At 44.1% G+C, this 24,291-nt stretch overlaps 1 protein-coding gene across 1 annotated transcript in view; it reads right to left on the bottom strand.

Moving 5' to 3' along the window:
• Window positions 1-665: 665 nt before the first annotated feature.
• Suclg2 (succinate-CoA ligase GDP-forming subunit beta) overlaps window positions 666-24,291 on the bottom strand; it is a 269,009-nt gene continuing 245,383 nt past the window's right edge. The window contains exon 11 of the mRNA XM_057766788.1: window positions 666-2,023. Within this exon, the coding sequence (XP_057622771.1) occupies window positions 1,908-2,023 (116 nt within the window). The 3' untranslated portion in view covers window positions 666-1,907. The remainder of the gene's footprint in view (window positions 2,024-24,291) is intronic.

Genomic DNA, 24,291 nt, shown 5'->3' with positions numbered 1-24,291 from the left:
TGACATTTTTATACAATACAGGCTGCTAGGAGACTGAAAACAAAGGGCACACTGGAAGAGGGCACACGGGGACTTGGGAGCCAACAGCACAGCTGTAGCAGGTTCTCCATGAGTCCGTCTGCTCCACACATACTTACAGGATACAGGCATGTACAGCATCAACCATAGACACATGGCATTATGGATACTGGTGTAGCAGCAGGGATCTGAGCAACTCAAACACACAAAATTAGCACTTTCAAGTGGGGGAAAAAAAGCTTAACTGCTCATTTGAAGAGAAAAACTATTTGTCTATTATTAACCCTTCTATAAAATAACCATACACATGGTTTTATTCCTTATCATCTCCAAACTGATTAGAAATGTTACTATATAAGACAGACACAAGCCTTTTCCAAAGAACAAAACTCTTACTACTGATTGTTAGTTAATTGGCAAAATTCATGTTTACTTCTTTTTTTTTTACTGTGTAAACTAGTTACTAAGCTAGAATAAACCAAGAGACTTAGAAAGACTTCTTAATACTTTTCCTTTGGTGCAGTGATTGAGAAAAGACAGACGGCTCCATCTAGTCGATGGTTTAGTCTCCATGATACATACAGCTACAGAGAGACTTTTTACCCATTGTGAGATGTGTGAGAACCATGTAAAATGAACGACAAAATAGTGTGGCTAGTTATGCACTGGAGTATGGATGGGAAAGGCGGCCCCTGGAATACACCACAGTGTTTTCACTGGACCATGTCACCTTGTTCCACATCAGAGACATATTTTCTGGGCTTGTGTCTAATGTGCAAATTTTAGCCCTTCACTGAGCCATCTGCCACAGAAATGGCCATGTGACAAGACAGAGTGGAGTTGGGACAATCCAGGTGAGCTGTGGTCTCCTAGCTGGAGTCGAGACTCAGGCACAAAGGCTAGTGCCTTCACAAGGAAGGAACGGTGAGGCCGTGACCAACTGACAGAATCAAGAAATGCACAGCTAACATAGCACTTAAAAACCATTTTATTTAAAATGTGTATCAGTACAAACTTATCAAAATTAAACAAAAGATCAAATTAGGAAAATTCCTGTCACAAAAAAAGGACATCATTAGAAAGGCCACGTTCTCTCCAATGACATTTCCCCATCTATGACAAGCTGGTAAGTGTGAAGTGGAGGGTTCGAGAGGGAAAAACCTCACCCCCAACACAGCTTGATCTTCAGTATTGTCTCTTAATGAAATGGCTTAATTACACAGTTTCATAAAAATCAGCATTTACCAACTCCGACATGAAACAGAACCTTTCCTTTAAACTTGTAACTAAGGCATCAGGTTGCAGTTTGGTGTGAGGCAGGCAGAATATTCAACATTAAGGCACAGGGTAAAATGTGTGCAATGTACAAGTATCAATGTGGGGCTCCCAATGTATACCACACTTTAGGACATTCCTGGGCTTTCTAGGTGTGTTAGAATTATGAGCCTATGGAAACTGCTGTTCACAGATGCTCAGATGTCCTAGCTGCATCCTTCTGCAAGTCCCTATGTTAAATAGAATCCTGTCTGAACTTGTGAGTCCTGCAATTTTCTATTATAGAAGATTAAAGGTTCACAAAGTTCTTGTAGATGGACCTAGACCAGGCTTCAAAAACTGTACCTATGCACATTATTTGGCCACACTGGCTGTGGCAGAGCTGGTAGACCCTGCTACTGACGGCAAGAGAAGGTGTGAAACTGTGTGATGTGATTTGTTTTACGACTACAGGGTAAAATCAGCTTTAGGCACTCTGGATAGCGCATTTGAGAAAGTTCAGACTTAAGAGTTTTCAGATAATGATTCTTGTGTGTGACCCCTTCCCAGTGACAACAATTGCTTTCACAGTGATGAGGGAAGTGCTCTTCTTCACAGGAACTCAGGGGAAGCCATCACTTCTTTGCCACACTGGCAACAGCTTTCTTGGCTGCATCCTCCAGGTCCACGGCTGACGTAATGGGAAGTCCACTGTTTTTGAGGATGTTCTGAGCCTCCTGGACATTAGTTCCTAGCAGGGGGAAAAATGAAAATTGCTAAATTCAATTGTAAGTAGCACACCTGGTCACATTGGACAACTGAAATCCCATGATACCTGTTTTCCCTTGATGCCAACAATTTAATTACAATGCACGTGGCTTTTTACTGTCAAGCTCTGGCTTTTCAGAGATACCCAGATGACACCTGTCACTTTCCCTCTTCTGCTTCTCACTTTCACGAGCTTGCATTAGCTGACATTGCCTGTATTTTTCCGGCACTCCAACAATTAGAAATGAGCATTCCTGAAGATCATGGACATACAAGACGTTTCTCAGTAAGGAAGGAAACCTGGACTGATCTGTCTCTTCTCTGAGTCTGGGAGAATGGATCTGAAAGTGACTTAAGCATCTCATGAAACTGCTTCTGCGTTCTTGTCCAGCTGCCAGGTGGCCTTCCCCTGTAACAAAGGCTGTGAAATACAGGCCACGGAGAACACGGCTTTCTGTGTGGGCACAGGTACGAGCAGGCATTTGGTCAGCATGTCTCACACAGCGACAACAGCCAGGTGAATGGGTAGTGAGCACTGGGCCCCGAACCTCCTGTCAAGGGCCCCTTGATGGGCAATGACCAGGGGAAAGGACTGAAGTCCTCGCCTCTGCCGTGCATTTAGAGTATGGTGTTTAGTTAATCTCTTAACTTCCTTGAGTTTCAATTATTTAAAAAAATGTTTTATTTTATGAGTACTTTGCCTGCATGCATGTCTGTTCCCCATGCGCATGTCTGGTGCCAGCCAAGGCCAGAGGAAGGCATCGGATCTCCTGGAACTGGAATTACAGATGGTTTTGAGCCATTTCATGAATTCTGGGAACCAAACCCAAGTCTTCCGGAAAAGCAGCAAGTGCTCTTAACAATGAGCCATCTCTCCAGTCCTGCGACTTCTTTACATCTTTATTCATCGGCAGTTTCATACACTATACAATGAACCTTAGTTATTTTTATCCCATTACTCTCTCTCACATCCCTTCCGTCTTCCCAACAACTCCCTTCCTACTTTCAAGGCTTTTGTGTGTGACCTACTAAGTTTCAATAAGACTGTCTGTATGAGTGTGGGTGAGACAGCATTACTGGATCATTGGCACCGAAGAAAGTATCACCTGTTCTCACAGCCAATCATTGTCAGGAGTCCCTCTCGGAGGGGTGGAGCTTCAGTATCTATCTCCACACATAGTTCTCTTCCTAGGAGCTAATACTTGCAATGTCCTTACTCATAACAGGTATAATGTCAAGCAACTAAGATGCAGCATATGGTTTTCAACAAGAGTATTGACTAGGAAGTCCCACAGTCCTGCTTTTATAGACGAAGCAGGTGAGTTTACTGGGGGGATAAGTGGCAGAAAGCAGCCTCACTTGCTCTATGTAATAACATAATTCTGCATGTCCACACACGTCTTTGTAATATGAAGATGGCAACATAACAAGGAGAAGCATTTTGTGAATGGCAGCATCTCTGTGGCATTCATGGTGAGCTTTCCACAAAGATTCCTGCTTCCCTTCTACAGTGTGGGGCTGGGAAGGAGCTGCCTGGGTTGTGACTGTTCTCCAAGTGCTCCATCTGCGAAGTGGGATCACACGATAGGCCTACCCCACAGATCGTGAGTGGATTCAAACACATGCTTGTAACTACCTCCGTGTGACTTCCACGCTTTCTCTGTTTTATTCTCAGTGATGTTACCAGTAAGGGTAACTGGGAGGCACCCTTTAAGGATGGCAATGACTTCCTCAGCCTAGACACTTGATTATGATGGGAGGCCAGCACCTGACTCATTTGTCCACCTAGACCTGATGTGAATGAGAAAGAAATTTCTCCTTTACAAGACAGCTTGTAAAACAGCACAGGAAAGATCAAGTGATTAATTCTGCCTCCTGGCGACTGCATGCTTGTGTAACCTCCCCTTTGTGTAAGACTCTAACTGGGATGGGATGTCACTTCTGAGGTGAGACACAAACGCCTGTGCTTTCTGTCTTGCCTGCTTTAACACTTCTCTCTTCACTCTGGCAAACTGACATGTTTCAAGCCACCCTATGGACAAAGTCTACTTTCCAAGTACACAAGCTTCTAGCCTACAGCTATGGAGGAATGAGGCACCCAGGGAACAGCATCCTATTGCCAACCATTGGAGGCAGTTTTAAAGTGAAATACCCCTTTAGCAAGCTGTGAGGTGTCTGAAGTTCTCCCTGACACACCTTTACTACAACCTGGTGAAGACAGAGTATGAGGAACAGCTAAGTCACACACTGACTCCTGCCGTTGGTATGTAAGACATTCACAGCCCCCTTTGCCACACTTTCAAATTTCACAACAGCCTGCTACACACAGACGGACGCAAAGCTTTCTAACATCGTTAATGCAACCCCACTGTGCATTCTGATTCATTTGGTAAGGTTTGAATCTGGGTTCCCAGAGACTGAGAACCAAGACAGGGTAGGTGTGGCCCTCATGGAGCAACGACAGAGTGAAACCAAAGCAAGGCCTGACCTAAAATAACGTCTGCGGACCAGAAATTAGATGTGTAAATTTCTGTCTCCTTCCAAAGAGAAATGGACTGGGATGTCCTCCCCAGGTATTCCTTACCCCCAGTCTGCCAAACAAAAATCTAAGAAAAAGTGTTAACTAACAGCTTTTCCTTTCGAGCATTCTCTGGTCGTAACACCAGCTCCCCAGACCTCCACACAGCTGAGGAACATACTGTTCCTGGCTTCTTCTGCACCCCCTCATGGGACTTTTGGGGTAAGCTATTTATCTCATGGTTTCATCCATTGAGAACTATTCACACAGAATTCTCTACTCACTATTACCTGTGTTCTCCTCCATGTCTAACAATGAAATAAATGCTGATTTTTTTTTTTTTAAAGAAAACTCACTTAAGAAGCTACTTTTTCTTATGACCAACAACATAAATAATTCAGGTCCTTAATTAATATCATCTACAGTGTCTGGCTTAGCGGCTGTATTCTCAAGGGGAATGGATGTTAAAATTCACAAGTGTCGAGACAGGCCCCCAGGGCCCTGCTGTCCTCTGCCCTGGATACCTACCCACTCAGTAGATGCTGTCTCTCACAGTCTCCTGGGCCACCTTCCCTGCTCCCACCTTCAACATCCTAACTACAGTAGGCCTGATAAAGGGCTGCCAGAGTCCTCCGTGATCTCTGCACTGCGACAGGGATGAGTGCCGAGGGGAGGCCCAGTGTCATTTCCCACAGCCAGTGCAGGGACTTCCACGTCAGGGTATCTTGTAGCATCAGTCACAGGCTACACCTGAACTGACGGACTAAGAACAGACAAAGTCACACATGGTGATGCCTGAGGGGAGAGATGTGGGCAGGCCCTTTTCTGATCATCTTGCAATAAGGGGGTTTTCGAGAAGCTATGGTCTTGACTTTGTGTCCTGGGGCACCTGTCTGTCCTGGCGACCACTCTGTCTGCCCCAGGTGACTCTCCGGGGCAGGCTCTGACCTGCTACCAGTGCCCTCACCATGCAGCTCCGTTGCTCAGAGGAAGCAAGGCCTCACCTGCAGGTTACACTGGTCAGGGATAGGGGTGAAGGGAGCGGCTCCCCACTCTTTCCTCCTGGCGGCACCTTCAGTGCCACACCAAAACACCCGACTGCTTCATAATTCCAGGATCTACTAAAGTGAATTTTAATTATACTCACTGTTACACTTTAATTACAGCCTTAATTATTAAGCAAATCCAGCATGCTTGGAAGAAGCAGGGTGAGGAGGGGCTGTAGCATTCACACAGCCAAGAAAAAAGTCAGTCTGTGATGAGAAATGGACCAAAAGAGAGGTGCCACGACCAGACAGAAATCAGGAGGAGCTCATGGGGAGGACAACCAGAGACACAAGGGAAGAGAGAGTCCTGAGGAACGAGCTGGACAAACGTGACGAGAGAAAGGCATGGCAAAAAGGCATCCATATAGTGACGAAGCAGGGAGCTTGCCATGTGGCCTCTGCACCTGCCATGTCCGTTCTCTTTGCTCCATCTCTTTGAAGTACTCTTGCTTTCCCCTGGATGTCTGGGCTTTGCCCACAGCCTAGCCCGACCAACGATTAGTACCACTGCCTTTCCACTTCTGGTCGAGGAAGCAGCTGGCGGGGAAAGAAAAGAAAAGTTGCAAAGAAAAGTGTAGCTGGTAAAAACCAGGTCATGGGAAGTAAGTACACCCTGGGCAAATGCCTGCGAGCTTCTAGATCCTTTGGTGAATGAACCATATTATTGGACCGTTTGAGACTTCTTTGGCTTTCTGACCTCCATGGCTGACATCAATCCCTCAGCCCCCTTTCTGACTTTATTTCTAAATAGAAACCATCACAGCTACTTTCAACTCTGAAATGGAATTAAGCGTTCCAAAGAGAGTTTTTATGCCTGTGCACACAATTACAATGGAAATTGATCACGTTTCCACATTTAAATGGTGCTGCTGACATGCTCTAATATTTATTAAATGCTGCCGTGCTTTTCAGTGAGGCTGCAGGACAACATGGCCACTTCAACACAAAACTGATAAACCGGCACGGTTCGGTCTCAATTCTGCCCTGCCAGTCGCTCGGCCATGTGGCTCTCTACCCACTTCCAGGCCTTGAAAATGACAACATGGAGGGAACCAAAGGGGGCACTGGCTCAAAACAGAATCTTTCTCTGCTGCTAGAGGACATGAGAAAAATCATAGTCAGAATGTAAAAATGTTTCCACCACTTTTATAGTGGCTTCCTGCCACTGGGTGGAGGAAGAGAGCTTTAAACTGAGACGCAGGGGTAATTTATCAAGACATGCCCTGTGCTTCCTTCACAGGGGTGAAGGCAACACCAGAGCTGACAGGGTTTGGGTGACAGGCACAGCATCCCCTCCCCCAACTCAGGCCCACCTTTCATCCCAGAAGCATGAAGAAAATCACACTCCAGTACAGAAATCTTTTTAATTATTTAATAAGAATTCACATATATATGCGTGTGTATATATACATGTGTGTGTACACATGTGCCTGTGAAGGTCAGAGGTCAACGCTGGGTGTCTTCCTCAATCATTCTCTACCTTATGCTTTCATACAGGGCCTCCCAACTCATCTCCCTTCACCGCTACCACCACCGCCACAGCACAGCTGTTACAGGTGTGAGCTGGGCACCCACCCTTAACATGGGCTCCAAGGATCTGAACCCAGGTCCTCATGTCTATGCAGCAGCCACTTTACCAACTGAGCCAACTCCCCAGCATAACAATTTCTTTTAGAAGAATACAATGAAATTACTAAATATATACATTGACTACATGTTATCAGATCTTTAAAGAGAATATGATGGTAATATTGAAAACAGTACACACTTGCTGCCTATCTGTGACTAAGGGTTCCTAAGCATCATAAAACCAAATTCTCAAAGCAAACCTGTTATAATAAGGAGCGGCGGGGCTGCGTCCCGGCACCCAGCCGCCCGCATGGTTAGCTTATATCCCGAAATAATTACACGGAAACTGTATTCTTTTAAACACTGCCTGGCCCATTAGTTCCGGCCTCTTATTGGCTAGCTCTTACATATTGATCTAACCCATTTCTAATATTCTGTGTAGCCCACGAGCTGGCTTACCAGGAAAATCTTAACCTGTGTCTGTCTGGAGAGAGAGAATCATGGCGACTCAATGACTCGGCTTCTTTCTCCCAGCATTCTGTTCTGTTTACTCCACCCACCTAAGGGTTTGCCTATCAAATGGGCCTAGGCAGTTTCTTTATTAATTAACCAATGAAAGCAACAGATAAAATACAAGAACCACCTCCATCACAAACCTAAAGTCAACAGCATTTTAGCCCCATTTTACAGATGATGTAACCAAGGTACCAGGATATTTAGCAACTGACTCAATAACCCCAGCAAGTTGGAAGATGGAAGACTAGAGCTCAGATTTGTCTGACATCAAAACCATGTAACAGCCATGCATGGTGGAGCACCACGCGAACAAGAATGCTAGCACTCTTTAGGCTCACCCTTCACTTGATCTCACTAGAGGAAGTTGAGCTACGGGATTTACTTGGTCACTCAATCAGTGGGCTACCACAGGCCTGAGTCAGCCTCCTGTTATAAATCAGGGTGGTACACTATGGCTTTAGAGCTCAGTGCAGCCTACAACCTCTTCATATGCTACTTGTAAGTTAAGAATAGTTTTCTTATTTTTAAAGAACTGGGTGAGAAATCAGAATAATATTTTGTGATACATGAAAATTACATGATATTCAAATTTCAGTGACCATAAATAGAATTTTGATGGAGCACAGCCAAACTGATGTGCTTGCAGACTGCTGTGTCCAACGATGGCAGAGCTAGGGTAGTGACACAGGCAGATGGCTGTCTAATGGAGGCCTCTTTGCTATCCCTGGGATGGAAACAGGACACATTCTATACAGTAGCAAACCCTGACAGTCCAGCGTCCCTGTGCCCTCCCCCTTGAGAGCCCATTGTTCCATGCCCTGTTCTTCCTCTCAAGTCATTAACATATAGAGAATGATTGTGAACAAATTCCCATCCACAATAGCTCCAAAGAATATCAACATCTAGGAATAAATCCCAGGAGAGGCAAAGGCTCTATAATGAACTTTACGTCTCTGAAGAAGGACACTGATGAAGAGACTAGAAAATGGAAAGATCTCCCACATTCAAGGACCAGTAGAATTAATATTGGGAAAATGATCATTCTACCAAAAGCAATTTAGAGTCATTGCAATTGTAATCAAAATCCCCACAACATTCTTCATAGAAATAGAAGGAAAAAAATCTTCGCCACTTTATTTTTACTGTGAAGAAGCACTATGATCAAGGAAAACTGATGAAAGAAAGCATTTAATGGGGGCTTCTTTACAGTTCAGAGGGCGATTCCATGACCATCGGAGCAGGGAGCACAGCAGCAAGAAGGCAGTCATGGCACTGGGGCAGTAGCTGGAAGCACATGTTCTGATCCAAACAGAGAGAACTAACTTGAGTGGCATGGGTGTTTAAGTCTCAAAGCCCACCCCCAGTGACACACCTCCTCCAACAAGGTTCCAGCTCCCAATCCCTACCAAACAGTTCCATCAACTGGTGACGAAACATTCAAAGACAGAAGCCTGTGGGGACCATTCACACTCAAATCACCATAAAAACATCTTAAAATTTACATGGAACCACAAAAGGCCTTCAGTAGCCAAAACTGTCTTTAGCAAAACAAAACAAAACAAAACAAATCAGGGCTGGAGGGATTGTCATTCCAAATTTCAAGGTATATTATAAAGTTATAGCAATAAAAGCAGCCATAAGGTACAAGCACAAGAACAGACATGTTGACCAATGAAACAAAATAGAAAACCCAAATATGAGCACACAACTAAAATCATCTGATATTTGACACAGACATTGAAAACATAGTGTAGAAAAGACAACAAATGGTGCTCAGAACACTAGATGCCTACATACAAAGGAAAGAAACTAGGCCTGTCCCTAACTCCAAGTGGATCAAGCACCTCAATATTTTCATGGAAGCACTGAAACTTTTTGAAAAAAAAAAAAACCATAGGTAGTACCTAAAAAGATACAGATGTAAGAAAGAACTTTCCAAGTGAGACTCCATTTGACTAGAAATTAAGGCCCACAACTGGCAAGTGGGATTTCATAAAACTAAAAACTGCACAGCTAAGAAAACAATTAACAGAGTGGGAGAGAATGTTTGCCAGCTATCCATCTGACAGAGGACTAATGTCCAGGAAACCTCTTTGAGATGACCCAAATCTAAGGCTGAACACTCTGCCTGGCAGCTGCTAATAACATCCTACAGAGGGTCTTCCTAGTGTTAATAACAAGAGCTCAGATGGTAAAAGTATAATTTACATTTACTCAGTGCAGGGCCACTTAGATTATTGGAGAACTCACCTGAGCCTTACAATGACATTATGATGCTGTTACCTGTTTGTGTATGTCAGTTCGTAGGTATGTATGTGCCCATGCATGTGCCCGTAGTGTATCTGCAGAGGGTATATTACTCTCCATATCATATTTTCTGAGACAGGGTCTCTTGCAGGCATGCAGCTCACCATTTGCTTTGAAGGGCTGGGCAGCAAGCTACTGGGATCATGCTGTTTCCCTCCCAGTGTTAGATTACAGGCATGGACTGCTACAGTGGGCTTCTGAATGGGTGATCAGGGTCCAGACTTGGATTCTCATGCTTGAATTGCAAATACTTTACCCACTGAGCCATCTCATCAGGTCAATCAATGCTGTCAGATTTTAATGCCCATATTATAGATGAGAAAGTTGAGATTTCACACTTGTCTTTATCCCCAAGCAGCTGAATGACTTGAGAAAGTCACTATTTGAGGTTTGAGATTCTTTATTCTTGGGTGAGGATCGTATCAAAGCACCCTGAACCTCCTACATTTAATGAAAAGTAAGGCTGATATAAGATGGCCTGTGGAGCTCTATCACAGCCATGGTAAGAACACACACAGCGTGTGGACAGGATGTCTGTTTACAGGACTGCTGGGGGAGGGACCAGCTTTAGTAGCAGGAAGTCTCTGCTTCTAATGGTGCATTCTTCTGATCACAAAAGTGCAGCTCAGGATCAAGTCTAATGTGTGTTCGCTGAGAGCTAATCCTAGGTGCATATGCTTTTGCTTTCAATTATGTTATCCCTCAAAAAAGGTAGCATAAATATTAATGCAAGCCATGTTCAACTGCAATATTAAATTAGAATGCAAAGAACCCTCTGGCAAGCAACACCATGCCGCAGCACTGTACCACTCATATCATCTCAGGACTAGGACAGACCTTTGTTATTTTTAAAAGTTTTATTCACTCTTTGAGAATTCATACAGTATGTTTTGATCACACTCACCCCCTTACCCCGCCTCCCAACTCCTCTCACACTCTACCCCTTCCATCTACTTCTTTTTCCGCCCCAGTACAATGTGTGCTGCCTACATATTTATGGATGTGGACTTCCGTTTAGAAGATACTGATTTTCCGGGGTTTACCCTCTGCAAAAAAAGTCTTACTCTCCTTCTCCCAGCAGCTATCGGTTGCCAATAGGTCCTCAGCTAGGGGTGGGCTTCATGCTTCTCTGCCCTCTCTATGCTGGGGTTTGCCTGTTGCGAGCTTGCTTAGGTCTTATGAATGCTGCAGGACCGACTTTCTGAAGAGACATCACAATCTACAAGGCCTTTCTTTTCACACCTTCCTAGCATCGTCCTCTAGTTTCCAATCCTTGTGACCTCTAACTTACAGATAATGTAAGGTAACTTTGATCATGCCAGGCATCAGTCTAGATGCCTGAAGTCCTTGTTCCTTGCTATGGTTTGGTTAGAGCAAGCATGGCCCCCTCAAAGATTCATGTGTTGTATGTTTGCTCTTCAGCATGGTAGCATTGAGTTGGTAGAAAGTTTAAGAAGTGGGTTCTAGTGGGAGGTAATTAATTATGTCATGAGGACTAAAAGACTTAATTCAGGTTTCATGGGACTGGGTTAGTTTATCCTAAACTGTATTGCCACAGAAAGAGTAAGGCTGCCTTTGCTTTGGGCTCTTGTCTTTTTTTTTCTCATGTAGTCCAGGCTGGCCTCAAACTCTATGTAGCCAAGGTTGACCCTGCATTCCTAATCCTACGTCAGCTCCCAAGTGTGCTGTCACAGCTGTGCACAGGCATGCCTGCTCTCCTGTCCCTTGGCTTGCCAGATGATCTCTTCCAAACCCAATTCGGCCAAGTGTTACCACCAGGCTCTCAGAGATGAGAGATGCCAGCTCTTCACAAGTGGAGCTACATAAACTCTTTTCTTGACTAAGTACCCAGGCCTAGGGACTTTGTTGCAGCAACACAAAACATACACACAGAATGCCTGAGAAGTGGCTCTGTAAGGAAGAGAGGGACATGACTGAGTGTGGGCTCCATTCTAATATTTTCCTTGAGAGAAAACTGTATTTGAAGAGCTTGATATTGCTTGCCAAATTCTAACCTGACTCTCATGAGACATTTCCATGCTGAGCCGGAAGAGTATGAGGAGTTTCCAGAACTCTAGGCCCTGCTGCTGGGCTCTTTTCCACTTCAGGGGTCTGCAAACTATGGCTCACAAGCCAGACCTGTTCTGATGTCTGTTTTCGTACTAACGACTTATCAGGACCCAGGCATGGCCATCTCTTCCTGAATTGTCCAGAGCTGCTCCAACACTACCCCCAGGACCCGAGGAACTGCAGGAGGGATATATGGCTGCAAAGGCCAAGCGGCAAGAGAGGCTGGCTCCTCACAAGGAAGCTTACAATCCGATGCCTATCCGCATGTCTGATGGACTATGTGAGGCAAGAAGTGGCCTCATTTGGTTCTTTCCCTGTGTTCAGCCCCATTTTACTTCCTGTTCTTGTTAGAGTAGAAGGCTGTATTTCTAGGGGAAAAAAATCCCCTGTATATTTGACATGCCAATGGCAAATGCTTGACTCAAAAAAGTCCCCACTATTCCTTTTGGTATCTGTAATGCACAATCATGGCTGTGGAAACTTCTTCTGAGCTATGAAGTATCAGGATATTATTGGCATGACACTCCCAGCAGCCATGGTCAATAAGAAGAAGGTGGTATGGGATGGAAGTTATCTGTCTTCCCTGCTCTAAAACAGTGTCATGGAGTCTATCTGGAAAACCCGAAAATAGTCTCCGGAAGAGTCTTATTTCAGGTAAACCTGAAATAAGAATCTCCCTGCAGGTCTTCTCCCTAATGACAAGGTGCCGATCAGTCTAACTTACAGTGTTACCTGAAGAAACAGAGGCATGAGACAGAATCGGCCGGTCACACAGATAATACTCAGAAAGCAGACAGTGAGTCTGCTTTAGATACAGCAATCCTGGTGCCTACCACGCTCTAACCACTCTTCATTACAACTGTTCCACCCAGAGCTACAGCTTAGACAAATGGTGCCATGTGCTTGTTCTTGAAAAGACTGCCCACTACCCAAACAGACAAGCTCTGACCAGAGCCAGCCACTCTAAGGGCAGAATGGTCTGAGATGTGCATTGAGGGACAGTATTGTTAGCATATCACCCCTGTTTCTTCCTCACCCACTGGTGTCTCTGCCTTGAGAAAGAGACGGTGGAGGGCATTTGACTGGAGCCTCCAGGGCAAGCCCAGGTCACCTACTGCTTCGCAGGCTTCTGCTCTAGAGGAGGCATGCTGTTGAAGTCAAGCAGTATGTGAGTCTAGGCCTGACATACCCGACTAAACCTGGAGTTCACAGCAAAGAAGATTCACAATGAGGTGCAAGGTACATACTTAAATATCTTTTTGATTAGCAAATAAAGTAATATTTTGATCTGCTCACCAAGTTTTGAACTTCTCACCAAGATGAGAACTCTGATGGGAAACGAACTGCTGGGTTCCCTCAAAGACTCCAGCACTTGGACCTGGTTAGATGGGTGCAGAACAACAACACAGTGGTTCTCAGATAAGTCAAGCAGACTCGCACCTGTGGGATCTGGCTTCTTAGGAAGGCAAAGACACCACTGGCCTTGTCAAGTGCCTGCTAGGGCATAGACCTTACCATAAAACCTCCTGTGGATGGCAGCGGTCAGAGAGATTAGCTGTCTGTCACATCTACCTCCATCCATCAAGCCCGCCTAGAGATGCAGGGTTATCTTCTTTAGAGAAGACTTAGCTTACAATTATGACAAGGCTGCAGATACCCAGGTGGCAGAGATGCTAGGTATGCACACTATCTAGGGGTGAAATGAGCGAGACTTGAACTGCCTAAGGAGTATATTAATGCAGATTAAAAGTTCCCATCCACAGAAGCGCTCCCTATTTTGAGGAATGCTTCAGGCTAGCACCTGTGAAGCTGGTCTACAGATCAGGAACAGCGCAGTTTAAACATTACTAGCTGTTTATCCATCCAGACACGGCGAAGCAGCTGCAGGCGTGATTCCCTCCGGTGCCACATGTGGTCTAAGCTGAGGAAGACGAAGTGAACAATAAGAAGGAGGGTCACTGGGGGAAAAGGCAGGGCGCTAGTGATTAGAGGGGACAGGTGAGGGATACATATCACTGCAGTGAAGCCAATCCCAGGCAGGACATGTCCACAAGGATGCTGAAGGAGGGGAGAGATGAAGGGGGAATAAGACTCTGGTGATGTGGAGAGCAATGCGAGATGGAGAGTACAGAGAAAATAGGAACCTGGAGAATGGCTTGGGAAGAATGAGACCAAAAGACAGGGAGGAGGATGCCTTTAGGAACCAAAGGAGGCAGCAGGAGAGACGGGAGATACACTCAGGCGGGCTTGGGGATGACCCTTGCTAGGCACAGCACAAGGGGACAGGATTCAAGGAAGAGAAAATGAAAATATAACTTAGTACCAAGCACAAAATGAGAATAAGCACTCAAGAGGCCACTAATAACTTGGAAAGGGGAAGAGGCCAGGGACGTGGTCAGACAGAGCAGAGGACCCTGCCTCTGCCATGCATCACTTTCACCCTGCTCAGTCAGTACTGTCTCATCGAGGGCTCGGTCCTGTTTGTCCCAGACATGAACAGAAAATGCAGGCTCTAACATTCTGAAGGAAACTCTTAAGTCAGTCAATGTCTGCCCAGTTCAGTTGTCTTGGTGGGAGGCAAAGGCGGGGTTACTTCCCTTATTTCTCCTGTGGCCATAAGCTTTGGCATGGCAGCAGACTTGCAGAAGGGGTAAATACAAATGAAAGCTTGGAGGTTCCTTCTTGTTACATTAAAATTCACAGATCTCTTTTCCGTCAGCAGACAGGGAGGGAAAACAGATGCCTTGCCAACTAAGCAAGAGCCATAGGGTACATTACATCCTCCCCTTCAGAGAGCTAGAAAGTATTCATGAGAAATTAAGGCTGAGGAAGAGGGGTGGATGAAGTCTGGAGTGAATGTGTACTGATTGCTGCTACATTAAGGACCCCAATGCCTCAAAACCATGAAAATGGCAAAGCCTTCCCAGGGTGAGGCACAGAGGAATGGCAAGGCCTTTTACTCAACCAAGTGTGAGTGTTTAGAAAGACTGTCTAGCATGTGCACACTGTCAGCCAAAGCTTCCTCCTACTGAATGTACAGCCTAAGAATGCTCTCCTCTAGACTTCCTACCAAGACCAGCTAACTTCTCTTCCCTGTGCTGTACAGAATGACCATGCTGAGTTTCGGGCAAAGTAGGTGTCCGCCATCAGAGTGTCCACTCACCCCAGCTCTTCTGTATTGTGTCTGCTGTTTCTGCATCCCCCATGCTACCCCGGTCAGGTCCGAGGACCAAGCACGGGAGGATTTGGTAGTAAGGAAAACAACAAAGGATGCAGGCTTTTGAAGAACTTTGGTAAAAGAAATAGAAAATGCTTATACATTGCTGAGACAAACCGTTTGGTGCTGGGTGGAAAAACTGAATTTAAAGACCTGGCTAAGGGAAACTTTCTGGTTATTATTAGTTGTTATTATTAATGAGTTCAACTCAGAATCATAATACATACCTGATAAAAGAGCAAATTCTTCCCCAGGCACCTAAGAGATGTAGGAACGCACGGCAGACTTACATGGAAGAATGCATTGTTAGAAAGACACTGAAAGTGTTACAAACGTGGACACCACAGAACTGTAAAAATGGACACCGAAGCTACAGCTTTGCTAGAACACACCTGTAACACCAGATACAACTGTCCACCATGTGTACACTTCTCAGCAGTACCACTGACCATGCTGAACAGGTGAATTTTACAGGGTTCTGTGTACAGTCCAAGAAGGAAAGGCTTCATTCAGCAACCATGCTCCTGTTTGTAAGGGTTCAACCTCTCCCTGGCAAGTGGCTGTTACCCAGAAGTCTTTTAGATAAAATGATCCTGGGTCTTAGCTGGTTGAGACACTGCAGACATTCATTTGCTTACTAAGGCTTGGAACTGTGATGTTAGCGTTTTCAAAGGAGAAAAAGGCCGTTTGTAATCAGCATACAACAGAGAACAAGGACTTGGCATACAAAATTCGGACAAAGCGAGTCAAGCTTGATGGACAAAAACTTCCCTTTTCAGGATGCCTCCAGTATGTCGTGTGTGGGCAGAGTGATCATGAGACGGACGGTGAATGCGTGAGATTTAAACAGGGAGGCTGGGTTTTCCACACAAACAAAAAGCAAACAAGCAGGCTGTTCTGTTATTTACAGGAAATAGACACTATTAACCTAGCAGGCCATCTGGCTTTGGAAACACTTGCTCTCTTGGTTATTAGAATTCTCACAGTTGTGTGGATCAGACATACAGGGGCTACAGTGTCTCAGGCTTCAGGAGCACTGAGTCAGGGCTAGTGCCAGCAGGGATTCATGTTTGTTCCAATTCTGGTGGAATTGCTTGACCACACATCATTCTCCCACATCCCTGATGAGATGATTCCCCATGTCATTCTTCCCTGATCTCTACCTGTTCTCTGGGTCATAGCCATGCCACTGGAATCCTGGTCTGCTGTGGTACAATGGTTTTACCCTGTAAAGATTTGTTTCTTGCACTTGTTTAATAAAATGCTGATTGGCCAGTAGCCAGGCAGGAAGTAGAGGTGGGGCAACCAGGCAGGAAGTAGAGGTGGGGCAATGAGAACAGAATTCTGAAAAGAGGAAAGAGTTAGTGTGCAGTTGTCACCCAGATGCAAAGGAAGCAAGATGTGACTGCCTCGCTGAAAAGGGTACCAAGCCACGTGGCTAACATAGACAAGAAAAATGGGCTAATATAAGATGTACGAAAGAGTTAATAAAAAGAGTTAATAGGCCAACCAGTTTATGACTAATGTAGACCTTTGTGTGTTTCTTTGGGACTGAACAGCTGTGGGACCTCTGTCAACATTGGTCCTTAGACTTAAAGCTCTCAGGCTCCCTCTGTTCTCTGTCTCTGTCTCTGTCTCTGTCTCTCTCTCTCTGTGTGTGTGTGTGTGTGTGTGTGTTTGTCCCAATTCTTCTGCCTTCCACTTTGTTCTCGACATGACAGCTCTGCCTGAGACTCTAGCCAGTGCAGAAGACTCTGGATAACAGCTTCATTCTTCACTCTGTTCTCTAACAGATTGGTGCAAAGCCCTCACTCTCTCCATGATGTCCTAATCACCTATCCAGCTCCTGGGCTTCAGTTCCTACAGTGACACGAGCACAGTTCCAACTCCCAGGTATAAATTTTGACCTTCATCCAATAATTTTCTCTTCCTCCTTGTCAATAATTCAGATCTTAGCCATTCAGATTTGATTTGGAAATTCCCCATTTGTAGTACTTATTTTATAGTATTTACTTGGTGCTGGGCATGACATGCATGCCTATAATCCTAGCCCTCTGGAGGTATAGGTAGGTAGACAGATTAGGTGTTAAAGGTCACTGGCTACATAGCTAGTCCTCTCTCACACACACAAAAACAGTCTCAAAAGACAAAGCATAACAAAAAAACCCAAAACACCAGTGTTTGTAAGTATTAGATTAAACGCTAAAATAAAATAAAAAGTTACTTCTGTCATACTTTCTAATTACAGTAGTCAATAATGAGTAAAAAGGGGCAAATAGATAGGCATGTATGCATGCGTGCCCCCCCATTATATGTATAGATGATAGACAGAAGACAGACAGACAGATACTAAAGACACATTCCAGATTTGAATGGTGGACAAGGCTAATTATTGGGTACTAATTGCATAAAGTAACTATGGATAACAATGTTAATTTTTTTCATAAAGACAGAATAAAATGTTTCCACCATAAAGAATGATATAGTTGAGGTGCATATAGCTTCACTTGATTTAAACATTATACAATGTATACATGTTTTAGACATCCCATTCTACCCCATACGTATATATAGCTATTGTGTTTTTATATATTAGATTAAAAGTAAAATTAAAAATTAAATGAGGTGCATAATGATAAAAGAGGATGAGCCACAAGCACCCAGCTCAAGAGTCACATGTTTTCTTCAACAAATGATGCTGGAATAACTGGTTATCAACACATAAAAAAATGAAAATAGATCCATATGCACAAAACTGAAGTCCAAATGTATTAAAGACCTCAATATAAATTTGACCACATTGAACCTAATAGAAGAGAAAATGGGAAGTAGCCTTCAATGCAAGACCACTTCCTAAATATAATACCAGTAGCACAGACATTGAACAACCAATAAAAAGGACCTCCTGAAACTGAGAAGCTTCTGTAAAGCAAAGGACATAGTCAATAACACAAAAAGGCAGCCTACTGAAAGGGAAAACATCTTTACCAACTCTACATAAGACAGAAGACTGATCTCCAAAATATATAAAGAACTCAAAAAATTATACTTCAAAATACCAAGTAATCCAATTAAAACTGGGGTACAGATCTAAACAGAATTCTCAACAGAAGAATCTCAAATGGTCAAAACACACTAAATGAAATGTTCAACATACTTAGCCATCAGGGAAATGCAAATCAAAATGACTCTGAGATCTCATCTTACACCTGTCAGAATGGCTAAGATCAAAAACACCAATGATAGCTCATGCTGGAGAGGATCCATTTCTCGTGGGAGTGCAAACTTGTACAACCATTCTGGAAATCAGGATGGTGGTATCGCAGAAAATTAGGAATGAACCTACCTCAGGATCCAGCAAAACTACTTTTGGGCATATACCTAAAGGATGTTCAATCACACCACAAGGACATTTGTTCAACTATGTTCATAGCAGCATTGTTTATAATAGTCAGAACCTGGACATAACCTAGATGACCCTCAACCGAAGAATGGATGAAGAAAATGTGGTACATTTACACAATGGAGTACTCAGCAGTAAAAAACAATGAGATCTTGAAATTTGCATGCAAATGGATGGAACTAGAAAAACCATCCTGAGGGACGTAACTCAGAACCAAAAAGATGAAGATGGTATGTACTCACTCATAAGTGGATACTAACTATAAAGCAAAAGATATTTGATGGAGGAGGGTTATCTGTCTATGTGTTACTTTCATTGGTTAATAAAGAAACTGCCTTGGCCTTTGATAGGGCAGAATTTAGATAGGTGGAGAAGACAGAACAGAATGCTGGAAGAAAGAAAGCTGAGTCAAGCAGACACAATAGCTCTCCTCTCCAAGATGTATACAGGCTAAGATATTCCCGGTAAGCTACCACCTCGTGGTGCTACACATATTAATAAAAATGGGTTAATCAAGATGTGAGAGTTAGCCAGTAAGAGGCTAGAGCTAATGGGCCAAGCAGTGTTTAAAAGAATACAGTTTCCGTGTAATTATTTCGGGTGTAAAGCTAGCCAGGTGGCAGGACACAGCCTGCCGCTCCTACTACAGATATTGAATATCCACAACTGTTGAAGAAGCTGCGGGCTGCTTCCCACCACCCTGCTCCCGGCCACTGGCTAGCTTTACCCAAAATAATTACACGGAAACAGTATTCTTTTAAACACTGCTTGGCCCATTTCTATTAATGTGTGTAGCACCACGAGGTGTGCTTACCAGGAAGATTCTAGCCTACGTCAATCCTGGGTCGGAGCTTCATCACGTCTGCCTCAGAGAGCAGAGCTATGGCGTCCGAGCTCACTTCCTCTTCCTCCCAGCATTCTGTTCTGTTTACTCCACCCACCTATGTTCTAACCTATCGGGCCAAGCAGTTTCTTTATTAATTAACCAATGACCTTCCTCCATCACACAACCCTAGAGAAGCTAAGTAACAAAGTGAACCCTAAGAGAAACATATACAGACCCAAAATAGACAAAATAGACAAGATCTCCTGACAAAATTGTGAACATGGGAGTTAGAGGGAGAAGGGAGGGTGGAAGAGGAGGAAAAGGTGAGAAGGGGAGGGGGAGGAAAACTTGAGGGGAACAAGATAGCCAAGATTGGGGAAGGTTAGAGAAGGAGAGCAAGGAAAGAGATAACTTGATTGAGGGAGCCATTATGGGACTAGCAAGAAACCTGGCACTAGAGAAATTCCAAGAATACACAAAGATGATCCCAGTTAAGACCCTAAGCAATAGTAGAGGGTACCCGAAGTGGCCTTGCCCTTTAGTGAGATTGATGACTATCTTAAATGTCACCAAAGAACCTTCATCCAGCAACTGATGGAAACAGAGTCAGAGACCCATAGAAAAGCACTGGGCTGAGCTCCCAAAGTCGAGTTGAAGAGTAGGAGAAGTGAGAATACAAGCAAAGAGGTCAAGACCACGATGGGGAACCCCCTGAAACAGCTTACCTGAGCTAATGGGAGCTCATTAACTCTGGTTGGACAGGGAAGGAAGCAGCACAGGACAAAACTAGACCCTCTGAATAAGGGTGAGAGTTGTATAGCTGGGATAGACTGCTGGGCCACTGGCAGTGGCACCAGGCTTGTACTAGCTTTTTGGAACCCTTTCTCTTTGGAGGGATATCTTGCTCAGCTTAGGAACAGTACGGAGGGCCTTGGTTCTTCCTCAAAGCAATGTGCCTTGCCCTCTCTGATGAGTGGATGGGGGTGGGGTGGGGTGGGGGGAAAAGTGGAGGGAATGGGGGAATGGGAGGAGGGAGAGAGTGGGAACTGGGATTGGTATGTAAAATGAAAAAAGAGAGTTTGTTTTCTTTTTTTTTTTTTTTTTTTTGCTTTTTCGAGACAGGGTTTCTCTGTGGTTTTGGAGCCTGTCCTGGAACTAGCTCTTATAGACCAGGCTGGTCTCAAACTCACAGAGATCCGCCTGCCTCTGCCTTCCAAGTGCTGAGAGTTTGTTTTCTTTTTAAAAAAATAAAATATAAAAATGGAACAAAGATTACATTCTAAGAGAGAGAGAGAGAGAGAGAGAGAGAGATGCTTCACAGAATTCTGTGTTTCCTTAGTTGATACAGCACTGGCCTGGTTCACTTTAGATTATTCTAGGGCTGTCTTAGTTAAGGGTTTCTTTTGTAGACGATAAAATAAGTTAAGGATGAAAGGGTTTATTCAGTCTACATATCCATATTGCTGTTCACTACTGAAGGAGCTCAGGATATGAACTTAAGCAGGGCAGGATCCTGGAGGCAGGAGCTGATGCAGAGGCCATGAAGGAGAGTTGCTTACTGGTTTGCTCAGCCTGATTTCTTATGGAACCCAGAACCACCAACCCAGAGATGGCACCACTCACCATGGGTTGCTCCCCCCAATGATCACTAGTTGAGAAAATGCCTTACAGTTGGATCTCAAGGAGGCATTTCCTTAATTGAGGCTCCTTCCTCTTTGATGACTTTAGCTTGTGTAAAGTTGATACCCAAAACCAGCCAGTAGAGGGGCCTTTCTGGCTTGTACCTACTCCAAATTCTGCACTTTGTTATCAATGGTCAGAGCTCAGGTCACAGTGAGAGAGAACTTCTTATGCACCTGTTTACTGTGAGTAACCATCAGTTTGGGAAGGGTCTTGTGGGATTGGGCTGTTTGAGATATTGCACGTGCTGTAGGTTCTGCTGTGTTGGTGTGAGAGCTTACATCTTTCCAAGAACACTGATCACACAAGATGCCAATTTGTATAGTGAAAGTAGAGAAAGCTTGCTAGAACTTCAGAAATTCCAAATTCACCTGCCTCTTCCCTCTCAGTAAAAGGAGCTTATGACAGGAGAAACCAGAGTATAGTAAGGGTGGTGGAAACATCACCCCGGCCTCCATCAGTCTGGAGAGACAGTGTTTGCTCTAGGCTTGTACTGAGTCATCTCTTCCAGTGTTCCAGGACACAGACATTATGATAACATTAGTGTTTCCAAATTTTCAGTGATCCAGGCTGTCTGGGCCCCCCAGAACCTGCTATAAAGGTGGGAACAGGTTCTATGAGGGCGACCCCTCAGCAATGTTGCATGCATTGCCTCGTTCTATCACTTTTCTGTTGCATTTCCCATGCTAACCTTTCGTATTTCTACTCATCCTCCTTGATGCTAAAGCTCTACAACCTGTGCATAGCATTTCTTAGGAACTAATTAACTAATTAAAAAACACAGGCATAGACTTTAGAAGAATGCTTACTTAAAAGATGCAAATCCGATTGTCTAACAAGCTCAGAAATGTCAAAGCTTTTCTCTCTTATCTCAAGCAGACTTCTAAACAAACACCAGACTGTTTACGGAGATAATCTTGGGTGTGCTGTTGTGCACATGTCTACAAGTCTACCTCCCAGGTACCATGGATCACTGAATACTTCTGGAATACTAAGCACAGTGTGAAAATAAGAGAAGGGCTCTTTTTAATTCGTGTGTGTGCATGCACATGTATGCTCAGATGCATGCAGGTGCAGGTGTAGGTGTGTGTGTGCACGCGCGCAGGTTAAGGGCAGAGGAGAAAATCTTGGCTGTTGTTCCACAGGCCCTGTTCTTGGCCTTACTGTTTGAGACAGGGTTTCTCACTGACCTGGAACTCATGGCTGAGTCGGCTGGTCCGCAGTTCTTCTGCCTCCACCTCCTCAGTGCTGGGACCAATTGTGCACCACAATATTTGGGTCAGTGGTTCCCCTGCCTTCACAGTGCTGGGATTATAAGTGTGCACTACAATATCTAGCTTTTTTTTTTTTTTCATATGGGTCCAGAGGATCAAACTCGGGTTTGGATGCATACTGACTGAGCTATTACCCCAGCCCATTTTCAATTTTTAAAGAAAACTAAAAGGAAGTAATTTATTTCCTGGAAATGTACAAATAATAATTATGTACATAATAATACTTATGGCCCAGCAAGGATAGCTGGGAAAAAGTAAGTCCACTGCAGGAATACTTATAATTATTTCCAAGTGTCAAACACTAATATGATTTGCTTAGAGAGATCTATTCCACCCATGAGCACAAGCTCATAAGTTGGCTTTTACAACATGAGGGGCAAGGGTCACTTCAAATCTAAAAACAATTTGACACCAACATTTTGATCAGAATTATAACCAATGCTGATGACCTCATTAACTCCTTGGCCAGCTTTCTGGACTGTAGTGTCACCAATCATGGGCTTTATTAGTTTTACAGAAATCAATTATGCTGTCTCTGAACTTCTACAGTGAGTGAATTCTGTAGAATGTTCTAGTTTTGCTGCCTGGAGTTTCTGCACCCTACTTCTCCCTGTGATCACTGTTTCTGTCAAGTCCTTGCTGTCCTGAACTTGGGTCACGGGTAGGCCGATTCAGAGAGGAAAAAGCTGTGCTGCGGAGAGAGGAAACATAAACGAGACAAACAAGCCAGCTGCAGTGCCTCTTGACTCTCCATCAGAAGATGAGATGCAAAGGGCTGTCAAGTATAGACTTCATCTCTGCAGAAGCCCAGCCCACGGCCTGAGGAACCTAGGCTTTCCCTAAGGTGATACTGAAGAATTCAACTCATTGGGGCTGCTGACTATTATAACCAGAATGCAATGGCAATGTGGATGGCTTTCTGGAGTTTTCATATTAAAATGTTCCTCAAATATGGGAAGGTTCTCTATGCTAAATTGACTGTCACATAGTGGTACTAATGAATGACAGTAGGACTGGGTTGACTTTGATGCTGATGAGGTTACCATGACAGTTATGTGATGGTGGGTGAAGCTGCAGATGCATTAGCATGGAAGGAAGGCAAAGGCTACAAAGAACTAGTGCTTACTGATATTTTACCACACACTCACCATAAAAACCAGGTTTCAAGTGATGGATGGTAAAAAGAATATTAATTTTATTAAGCCTTGGCCCTTGAGCACTTTTTGATGTCCTACTCAATCAAACCGGACATTTACAGGAAGCACTTCTGCACCTGGGCATCGGGCTAAGCTACTTGATTAACTATGGTGGCTGTCTCTACGGAGATGTGCTCCTGCGCAGAAGCATGGGCCTGAGTGAGTCACTTTCCCCAGAGACCAATCAACACACTGTGCTATTCAGACTTGGTTATATTGAGATATTTTCTCAAATGAGTGAAGTGAGCTTGTCATTTAAAGGACAACAACTATTTTATATTTTAAGCTGAAATTTCAAGCTCTTGAAAATGGCTCTGCCACTGTGAACTTGACAGCTTCCCAATACTTCAAGAGCTGTCCTGATAGGAGTGTTGTTGACAATAACAAATGTAGATTTGGGGGCATTGTATTTCAAAATGTGTCAACCTTTGGAACATATGCATAATTAAAATAAATAAATTATCAGAGTATGAGGTTATGCCACGTGCATGGGTGAACTCAACATAGCACGAGAAGGACTGAGCAACTGGAAATAGCAGGTATGAGAACTTCATTGAGACGCCTTCCTATTTCACACCAGAACACTTTAGTATGGACACTGCCTGAGACTTTCACTACAGGATCAACAA

This window comes from Chionomys nivalis, chromosome 1 (genome assembly GCF_950005125.1).
Source record: "Chionomys nivalis chromosome 1, mChiNiv1.1, whole genome shotgun sequence".
In the NCBI taxonomy this organism is placed as follows: domain Eukaryota; kingdom Metazoa; phylum Chordata; class Mammalia; order Rodentia; family Cricetidae; genus Chionomys; species Chionomys nivalis.
The sequence above is the reverse complement of the archived record's forward strand: the minus strand, read 5'-3'. Positions and strand labels throughout refer to the sequence as shown.